Genomic DNA, 10419 nt, shown 5'->3' on the forward strand with positions numbered 1-10419 from the left:
TATTTACTCATGTTAATTTTGCACAAAAACAAAACTTTTCCCGTTGCTGAATTCAGTGATGCAGCAGACACCTGAGCTGTTAGTTTCTTCTCTTTCATGTCTCCCCTCAGTCAGAAAAGGGCTGCTATTAATACTCAGGAGCACACAGAAGCACCTACAATTAAATCCAACAAATCTACCTCAACCAAGACATCGGCCCAAGAGCGCCGTCACAGGAACAGACGTAGCTCTGCACTTGCATCCGAGGACTTTATCTCTGAGGGCTCTAAGGGCGCGTTGTCTTCTTCAGGTACTGTTCCTCAACACAAAGACAGATTGTTCAGTCTGACAGGATTACTGAGTTTGCCTCCAGGTCTTTACTAGTACAGATGTGTTCCTTATTCAAAGAGTGGTGAACACTAACTGTGAATGTTTTAATGTCTCCCAGCTGTAGACTCTGATAGTGAGGTGTCTCTTCATGGTTTGGATGATGATAAGGGCCGATCATCATTACGTCGGTTCAGGCGAGAAACGAGAGCCTCAAGGAGAGCCAGGGAGACCCGAGAGCCGAAAAAACCCAGAAAACGGGGTGAGAGTATGACTGCGTAAAGTCTAGTTTCATTTATCTGTGAATTTCTGCACACAGATCTAACTTTGACTCTCGATCCTGGATTCATATTCAGACAATCTAATTTCTCAAGTTCAGCAGATGATCCAAACAATATCCGCTCCCTCCAAACTCTATTAGAGAGGCTGGAGCTTAATGAGGGTTTTTTTGTGAGTTTTATCTTCTGTTGTATTATCTGCTGTTTTTGTTTTTGCAGTGGTTCAGACCCAAAGTGAGAAAGACTCCAGTGAAGAGGATGAGGAAGATGATTCTGAGAAATCCAGCTCATTAAAACGAGTTCAGACAAACAGGAGCAGATCTACACGACTGACCAGGAACTCAACTGCTGACCACAGAAAAACAGGTTATTATTTGTTAAAGTAAACACAATATTAACTTACATTTTTTTAACAATACACGGTTTTTAAGAACTTTAATGCATTTTCTTTTTTTAACCCTTTCGAATTACAAGATTTTTGAAAATTCCAGGTTCATGAAGGTAGTTTAACCTCGGCAATATATTTGTGTCTCAGAATGTGGTGCTGATGTGAAGGAGCTGAATAATTCGTCTCGTATGGAGCGCAGAAAGATGCGGCACAGCAGCAGTTCTGATGAAGAACATTCAGAAAGAGAGTACGCCGTGCGGAGACGGAGGAGAACAGCACTAGCTGCAGTCAGTAAGATGAAACTAATGGAAGCTTCTGAAGAAGATGAGAACCAACCACTCTCTCGTTCCTGCAAACGCGCTGCGGTCCTACACAGCTCCGACTCCGAGGAACACCAGCATGAGAGTAAGACGCCCACTCCAAAAATATGCTGACCAGTTAATTAGAAACACATCCCTTAAGCTCCTCTGCCTGTTATTATTGTCCATCTGCCTATTATTACGTCCTTATGAAAGCATGTAACTATTAGCCACTAGTAGTGTCCAGTTTGGATTTATTTTTCTTTCCAGCTCCTGATTTAACAGTTGGGGTCAGTTTGGGAATAGATTAGCCATTAGCCATAAAAATATAAACTGGTGGATTTGTCTGTTTACTATAGATTATTTAGTTTATTACTGTTATACCAGCCACAATTTTCTGTTCTTCCTGTACGATCACATTCTGATTAACTCTTGGCTGAGCCGCTCTGTAGAAAAATGTTCTTTAAAATTCCAGGTGACTGAGCTCACTCTGATGAAATCTGTAATATTTTTGTGCGCAGAGTCCAGTGAGAGTGAAGGTTCTGAGAGTGAGGAGGAGAAGAGCGAGGCTGAGAGTAACTTCTATGTTTCACATCAGAACGGAGACGATAGAGCAGCCAGCAGCCGATCATCCAGGAGAACTGCACGGAAAGGTGAAGCTGATCTGAGATGAGACACAAATGGAATAGTTGTGCACACAAACTAAAGATAAAGATAAATCTTGAGTGCCTCTTTCACACATGTACATGTTTACCCGGAACCCGGAGGTGTGTGTGTGTATGTGTGAATGCGACCACTTGCAACATTCGTTCCAGACCTTACCCAGACCTTATCCTCCTCAAGCCCTAGTAAATGTTCCAGGTAAAGTCAGAGTCAGAGCATGTGAGAACAGCGTGGGAAATGTTCCAGAGATTCTCCTGCACATGTAAAATCGCTGTGCACCACTCCTTAATCATGTTTCATCTCCCTTGTCTGAGGTAGAAAATCTCCCTCTGTGTGCTGCATGTGTGATTGACCGTTCCGGGACAGACCTGATACTCCGGAGTTTCTCTAGAAGAGAAAGATTGTGGGAAAAGGGGAAAAGATTGAAAAGGGGAAGAAGGTGATTTGGCTTTAAAAACACAGGAAGTCTTATAGCCGGAAAACTGTGTGACCCCAGCTATGCGCTTCATTTGCAGAGCATAATTCAAACATATACATCATTTCCCATAAACTACAGACTCGAGTTCACAGAAAACACAGTATGAACAAAAAAGTGTGCTAATACTCCTGAATATTTATTTAATGACAAAAGCTCAAAAGAATGCCAATGTTGACTCTGAGCAACTCTGCTGTATTTTGTAAATATAAACAGGCTCAGATGCCGGAAGCTTGCTTAAAAAAAATCATGACAGAGGTGAAATAGAGTTTATCTTTAATAATTTTCCAGTTCCACCATTTTGTAACACTCCACTATAAACAGGAGAATATAAAATGAATAAAGGGAGCGGCCACCAAAGTGTCTGCCTTAGATGCAGAGAGGGGGCACAGTCACCACTTGGCCTGAACGATAATTCCAAGATTCAGGAATAATAGCAGCTGCCTAAAAACTTTTTATGTTTAATTTCTTAAAGTAAAAAGAAACCTAAGCTGTGTTTAGGTTATTTCATGTAGAAAAAGCACAAAGTTATTGTCACTTTAAAAATGAAATAGTTAATACTTAGATGCTGAAATTGAGTTCCTGCAGAAGGAAACCTAATGAGCAGCTGCAGGAATCTTCCACCTATGAACAATTTTATACATTTTTAGAAGATATTGATAAAGTTAAAGGATTTGTGGGTTTTTTGTGTCTTTTTTGCAGATGATTCTCCACAAGTTAACGGACATCGCAGACCCCTCCAAAAAGAGGACAGTGAAGATGAGGTCGATAGAGAACAAAGTGAATATGAAAGTGTAGAAGATGTTGAGGAGGAGGAGAAATATGAGGATTCCATTAGCCGAAGAAAGTCTGTCCGGAAGACGGCACGAGCTGCAGCCAGTAAAATAAAACAACTTACAGAAAGTGAGGAGGAGAATCGCTCCAGAATGAGGCGACAGAGGAATTTTACAAAGAAACAGGAGAGTTCCAGAAGCTCCGAAGGGGACTCTGATGCTCTAAAGCCTGAGAAACACCTTCATCAGAATGGAGGAAAAGTGGACGCACAGGACCTTAAATACTCAGAGAAAACCAGTAATACCACCTTAAAAAGCCACAAACAAGCATCTGCCTCAAATGTATGCGCAGCAGGTGCCTATCTGTCAGGAAGACAGAGAACAGAGAACATCACTTCAAGGAGGAGAATCACATCTGATGATGATAATGATGAGGATGATGACAATGGTGAAGTTAAAATAAATGGTGAGAATTCAAGCAGCAGTGAATATGAGATCCAAAACAAAAAACAGTTAAGAACAGTGTCAGAGTCAAAAGGCAGGTCAGACTCTTCTGATTCTGAAAGTGAGGAGGTGTCGAACTGGAGGCGCAAGAAGATCCAGAACAAAAAGGAAGAGTCTTCAGAAGAGTGGCAGCAGAGCGATGAATCTGAACCAGAAGAGAAACCATCTCCCAGAAGAAAAGCCACACTCCGAGTTCTCCCCAAGAAGAAGTACATCACAGAGACTGAGGAAGATGAAGAAGATCAACCAGGAAATGGGAGAAGTAGCACTGTCTCCTGTAGAAAACCTATTCCAGGTTCCTCCTCTAAACGTAAGTGTATCAGGTGTTCAGACTCTGAAGATGAAGAAGAAGGCAGGAGAAGCAGTAGAAGGGAGAAGCCTTCTCAGAGGAGAAAAAAGCACCCTAAGCTCTCCAAACACAGTTCTGAAGAGTCTGATAGTTCCATGAGCAGACGGAAAGTGCAGAATGGCTCTTCATGCAGGCAGCACAGCCCATCCGATGAGGAACACTCTGATCATAAAAGTATGCGGAGAAATGGGAAGCGGAAGCATAGTGAAAGTTACAGTAGCAGTGGCGGAAGTGAGTTCAGCTCACAGTCAAAGAGCAACAAGAAGAGAACCCCGAGGAACCATAAACGTGGAACAGCACTTCACAGTTCAGATAGTGACGTCTCCTGTGAGAAACCTCTGAGAGCCAGGAAAATTCAGACCAGAAACTTAGGCAAACGGACTGTGTGTTATAGAGACAGCGAGTGAAACATTCGAACCCCAGTGGACATTTCTCACTGTGAGATCACTAAGAAAATGTGATAATTTTTCTCATTGATTGGAAGGGATTTTATCCTGAGCCATTTCCTTTTAATACAGAGGGTAATCAAAGCTTGACCCCTGTGCATCCAGTGAGTTCCCGTTTCTGAGTATTTGGTGTTTTTGTGTCTTTAACGTTTCCATGATTTGAGCCTAGGATGTCTTTTAGAAGAACCAGGTTCCTCCGCTCACTCACTTAAAACAACTGAAGCAAATCGTGTCCCACTTATTGCTCCCTCTCTCATTTGTTAGTGATGTCTCCCAAAATGTTTAAATGGAAAAAGGATTAGTTGCAAAAATACATCTTAAATGTCCAGATATAAAATATTCTTATGGTTCAACACTACCTTTGTGACATAGCATCCAGGTGGAAGTGTTTAATTGTCACGGAACACAGCTGGGCTTGGGTTAAGCATTTAAATATTTCTTGGAATAAAATTATTTGTATTATGTCTTAAAGTTTTCTATTAAGCCATTTCTACACATTGCATGCTTGAACCCTAATAAATTATATGCTAGGGTCAGGGTCCTAATGCTCATACAGCGTTCTTCAGTGAAAAATATACATCCACTGAGTGAATATACATCCTTGTGTGACCTGCTCCCTCTGGATTAACTGCCTTTAAACACATGAGAGAAATTTAATCAAATTTTATCTGACAATTTTCTGACTGCAGGCTCACAGTGAGAAATATCAGACGTCCACCTGGTTTCCAGGGATTGGACCTGCTGAGATGGGATGAAGGACAGAGACACGCTGACTTGATTTTCTGAGACATTAAAGAAAAGCACTGGATCTCTTTATACTGTGAATCAGTTTCAGGGATATTTATATAATTTTGTGTCGGAATGGGGCGCTGTGTGTGCAGGTGCTGCCGGTTCAGTTGCTCCGACCTGTGTTCTGTAATTTGGACAACAGGAATGACTTCTTTTATTTAGAGGAGCATTGTCTGCTTGGGTGCTATTTATGATATACCTCCTGCTTCAATTAAGCATACTTTGCAGGCTTGCACTAAAATTTCACACTGTACTGAGGTTTTTCTACACTAGATCTGGTTTAGAAACTCAGGGGTCAACTACGTTTACCAGTTTCAATTTATTTTCTTGTTTTGCTTGTTGAGATTAAGAATGAGATTGTGTTTTTCAGTGGAACTGTGATGAATGTTCTTCCTTTTATTTTTTGACACTCCTTGAAAATTATTGTTAACATATTGCTCTTGTTTAAGGGATTTTTGAGCTGCAAAAGTTCAATTTTTTTTTTTGCTGTAAATATGAAATGATTTCTTTTTCCCAGTTTTCTGAGAATCACTTTGTAGCAAATCTTTGCATATTTAAATTTGTTGAGCATTATTTTGTAAAACCTGAAAGCATTGTCTTGCCATAGTGTATAAATTGGTACATATTTGCTGAGTACAGGAAATCAAATCAGTACTTGCTGCAAAAATTGTGATTTCTCATATTGGGAAGCCATTTTAGCGCCTTGTACTTTTCAGTATTAATATTTTTTCCAACTTTAACTTATGAGCAGAAAAATCCTTTTGTACCCAACGTAATGATAAAGGGGTGTTGGAGTTGATCTGTCCTGACCTTTTCTTAATTTCTTTTTCATAAAGCTGATGCCACTTCAGAGGTGAAGTCTGGAGTGAGAGAGGTTGAGTTTATGATGAATAAAAGCCTGCGGTTTAACAGCGGAACTGATTACAGTCTTTTGTCTTTATCTCTTCTCTGCATTTATTTATGACTGTGGTGTAACCTGACACTGACCTTTGTTCCATGTACGTTTTCAAACCTGACGTGTCAATCCCTCAGAATCATGCTGCTTTACAGCACAGGACAGCACCCAATTAAAGAGATTTTAAAAAGCTTGTAAGAAGGAAACCCTGCTTTCTTGTTGTGTGTTTGTAAGTTGTGAAACTTGAACATTTTTGAAAAAAATCTTTGTGGTGTTGATCTGTTCCACCCACAGCAGTGTAGCTCCAACCCCTTCACTTAAAACTCCACCCTTTCCACATGTGTATCCACCCCTCAACACACACAATCACTGTCTCTCACATTCCCTGCAGCCCTCTCTGCAGTGATTACCCTGGACTTATGGAAGATTGAAGCCAGGAGTATGTTAGAGTATTCGAGATTTAAAATGACTAGAGACTGGACTAGCACCTGGGCAGCCTCCTGAGAAAGAAAATTTGCAGGATGTTTTACCGGAGAAATCTGCATGACTCTGTCAGGTTTGCAATATGTGCTGCAAACGATAGCTGGCCATCCAGAATCACGACAAATCATTTAGCATCTCCAGACAGAACAATTGAGGAGTTTTCAAATCACAAGATCACGATGAGGACCAGCCATCCCAGTAGCTCAATCATGATAAAAATGATTTTAAATGATAATAAAAGAAAAGAACTAAAGCTTTGTTACTGAATAAAAGTGCAGAGTATTTTAAACAGAGCTGTAACTGCTCAAAAAAGAATGTTTTAAGTCTTGATTTAAAAGTGTATAAACTTGAGGGTCTTCTAATATTCTCAGTCAGCTGGCTCCATTTAAGAGCAGCATAGTAACTACTAGTGGAGGGGGGGGGCAGAAGTGAAAGACTGGTGGATTTTATTTATCTTCTCCACAAAGAAAGTGACAAAACCATCTGGTGTTAAGGATAAGGATGGCGGGGGAGAGGAGGAATTGAGAGAGGAGAAAGATCAGATGCTCATGCTTCCAGTCTCCCTCTGTAGAAAGACGACTTTGCGGTAGTTACTTTATTTGAGACCCGGAATAGGAGAGACCTATCCAGAGACCGCCACGACGTCAGTGTCACTGTAGCGCTGAGAATTATTCACCCAAATCATACTTGCTCTGTGGGGGTACTGACTAATGTAGAACAGTGGTAAAGGGGAATAAGATGTATGCAGAGCAACAGATGTACTAAAGTGTGTAAGTGTAGAACTACAGACTGACCAGAGTGGAGAGTGGGACTGGGAGGGTTGACATTGAGGAGAGAAGCATGGAGGTGGTTTTAATATTATGGCTGATATTGAATTATGTATATATTCTGTTAGAGGATCCTGAGCTCCACGTCATCGTCCCTGACCCAGTAAATGACCCCTGTAAACTCAGAGGAGGCATTGAAGATGAATGGACTGTGGATCAGAGCCAAACTCCACTTTCCACTTAAAATAAAGCATTTTATCAGCTGAATGAACTCACCGCTGAGAGGCAGTTACAGACGTCAACCCAGTTATAAAAGACTGAGATCTGGACTCTGTCCACTGTCTCTGTCTCTGTAACCACAGTTTGACTCTCTCTCTCTTTCTTTCTCTCTATCTCTGTCTCTCTGACCATAGTTTGACACTCTCTCTGTCAGAGTCACGATGCCCGCCGACTACAATGGACGATGGGAGATGGTAAGCAATGAAAACTTTGAGGAGCTGATGAAGGCTCTAGGTAAGATTCTTCCCACCTTCTTCCTTTCTTCAACAACACAAACACAGCTGGACTCTAAAAACAAATGACTGGAAATCTTTATTTAATGCAGAATAGAAATGGTGGGAGTGGGTTATGTGGGTGCAGAATGATATCAGGGAGATTTGTATTGTGGTTTTCACTGGAAGAGTTCCCCCACTTTGTGTTCTTCTGTTTAATTTTAGGTGTTCTAGAAAATTTCCATTCCATTATGTTCAATTCCATATGTTCTATTCTGGAAAGGTTCTATTACAGATGTTCTATTCTGGCAATGTTCTATTTCAGATGTCCTGATCCTGATGTTCTCGTCTGCATTTATAACCGAGCTTTGAGCTCGCGGTTTGATTTGCTGAAAATTGTTCTTCTCTTACGACAAATATCAGTGGAGTCATTCCCCTGAACAGTTTCTAAACTCCAGATAATTGCTTTACCACCCATGGAAAACAGAAAGACAGGGAAGACAGAAAAACATTGAAGACAAGAAGGACAGTTAGTTGATCAGTGATGGAGGAAATTTGTTTTTTATACACCAGCTGCTTGTCTGAATTTTAAAATCTGAAGCCTGCCGTCTATTTTAAATGATATAGTTTACATCCCAGTGCCTCTGGACAACTTTAAATATGTGACAGGTACATGCCTCAGGTCCACCTTAATATTTATGGCTGTTTATGCAGCTCTTTTTATGGTGCAGCTCACTTTAGACAAAGGTCAAAGGTTAGCTGGTGTCTTCTGAGCTACTACTGACTCTGGGCCCGTCTCGGAGCATGGTGCCAGATTTGGGTTCCGCACTGAGGACTGTGGAAGGCATTTGTTTAATATTTAATATTTAAAACATTGCCCTATTTGATTTACAAATTTTCCTTTAAAGTCATAAATCACCAGAAGCTTTTCTTTACTGTGACTGTGGCTTCGAGATTTATGGCTTTAAGATAAGAGAGTCTTTATTGTCATTATACATGAGTATAACAGAATTTAAGGTGCTGAATAGGAGTCTCAAATATTCCATGACTATAGCAGTTGTTCTGTAGTCATTCAGTCTTTTTCTTTTTCTTTTGTAATGATAGAGTTATTAAAGCTTGCAGGTTCAGCTGAGCAGCTAAGGCCAGATACTTCCCTGATCTTCTGTTATCTTCTCTCTCTCTCTCAGACATTGACTTTGCAACCCGGAAGATCGCTGCTCATCTCTCACAAACAAAGGTGATCGTCCAGGACGGAGACAAGTTCGAGACAAAGACACTCAGTACTTTCAGAAACTATGAGGTGAACTTTACAGTGGGGCAGGAGTTCGAAGAGCACACCAAGGGCCTGGACAACAGAGTGGTCAAGGCAAGTGGGACACTGTTTGTGTGGGATGGAAAGACGCTGGTGTATGTTATTTATTGTGCTTTTTGTGTGTTTCAGACTCTAGTGCAGTGGGATGGAGAGAAGCTAGTGTGTGTGCAGAAAGGTGAGAAGGAGAACCGAGGCTGGATACATTGGATAGAGGGAGACCTGCTGCATCTTGTAAGTACCACTATTAGTATTAATCATAAATGATTATAATTATTACTGTTCAGATTATTGTTAATACTGTGTGTGTGTGTGTGTGTGTGTAGGAGATCACCTGTCAGGACAAAATGTGTCATCAGGTGTTTAAGAAGAAACAATGAAGTTCAGACAGAGGTCACTCTCCTGTGTCTGATCTGATCTTGGAGAATACTGTGCATATTCATACAAAACTTTAATAAAGAGCTGTGGCTGGATCTGGAAGGACTGTGTGTGTGTGTGTGCGTGTGTGCGCTCGCATACAGGTGCTGGTCATAAAATTAGAATATCATGAAAAAGTTGATTTATTTCAGTAATTCCATTTAAAAAGTGAAACCTGTATATTATACTCATTATTACACACAGACTGATATATTTCAAGTGTTTATTTTTTTAATTTGATGATTATAACTGACAACTAAAGAAAACTCCAAATACAGTATCACAGAAAATTAGAATATTACTTAAGACCAATACATAAAAAGGATTTGTAGAAATGCTGGTCAACTGAAATGTATGAGCATGTACAGCACTCAATACTTAGTTGGGGTTCCTTTTGCCTGAATTACTGCAGCAATGCGGCATGGCATGAAGTCGATCAGTCTGTGGCACTGCTCGGGTGTTATGAGAGCCCAGGTTGCCCTGATAGTGGCCTTTAGCTCTTCTGCATTATTGGGTCTGGCGTATTGCATCTTCCACATAGATTTTTTATGGGGTTAAGGTCAGGTGTGTTTGCTGGCCAATTAAGATCAGGGATACCATGGTCCTTAAACCAGGTACTGGTAGCTTTGACGCTGTGTGCAGGTGCCAAGTCCTGTTGGAAAATGAAATCTGCATCTCCATAAAGTTTTTCAGCAGCTGGAAGTATTGACCTTGGACCTCAGAAAACACAGTGGACCGACACCAGCAGATGACTTGGCACCCCAAACCATCACTGACTAGAAACTTT

The 10419-nt window shown here is 40.8% G+C and overlaps 2 protein-coding genes across 2 annotated transcripts in view; both read left to right on the forward strand.

Annotated features, from left to right (window-relative positions):
* The window catches only part of LOC136678165 (bromodomain and WD repeat-containing protein 3-like), a 61151-nt gene extending 54801 nt beyond the window's left edge, over positions 1-6350 (forward strand). The window contains exons 39-44 of the mRNA XM_066656089.1: positions 111-289; positions 428-568; positions 804-950; positions 1120-1377; positions 1793-1924; positions 3112-6350. Coding sequence (XP_066512186.1) covers positions 111-289; positions 428-568; positions 804-950; positions 1120-1377; positions 1793-1924; positions 3112-4442 — 2188 coding nt within the window. The 3' untranslated portion in view covers positions 4443-6350. The remainder of the gene's footprint in view (positions 1-110; positions 290-427; positions 569-803; positions 951-1119; positions 1378-1792; positions 1925-3111) is intronic.
* Positions 6351-7855: 1505 nt separating this feature from the next.
* LOC136679340 (retinol-binding protein 2-like) lies at positions 7856-9595 on the forward strand. The gene is made up of 4 exons (XM_066657803.1): positions 7856-7928; positions 9094-9272; positions 9348-9449; positions 9542-9595. The coding sequence occupies exons 1-4, from the start codon at positions 7856-7858 to the stop codon at positions 9593-9595; spliced, it is 408 nt and encodes a 135-aa protein (XP_066513900.1).
* The last annotated feature ends 824 nt before the right edge of the window (positions 9596-10419 follow it).

Source organism: Hoplias malabaricus, chromosome Y (assembly GCF_029633855.1).
Source record: "Hoplias malabaricus isolate fHopMal1 chromosome Y, fHopMal1.hap1, whole genome shotgun sequence".
Taxonomy (NCBI): Eukaryota; Metazoa; Chordata; class Actinopteri; order Characiformes; family Erythrinidae; genus Hoplias; species Hoplias malabaricus.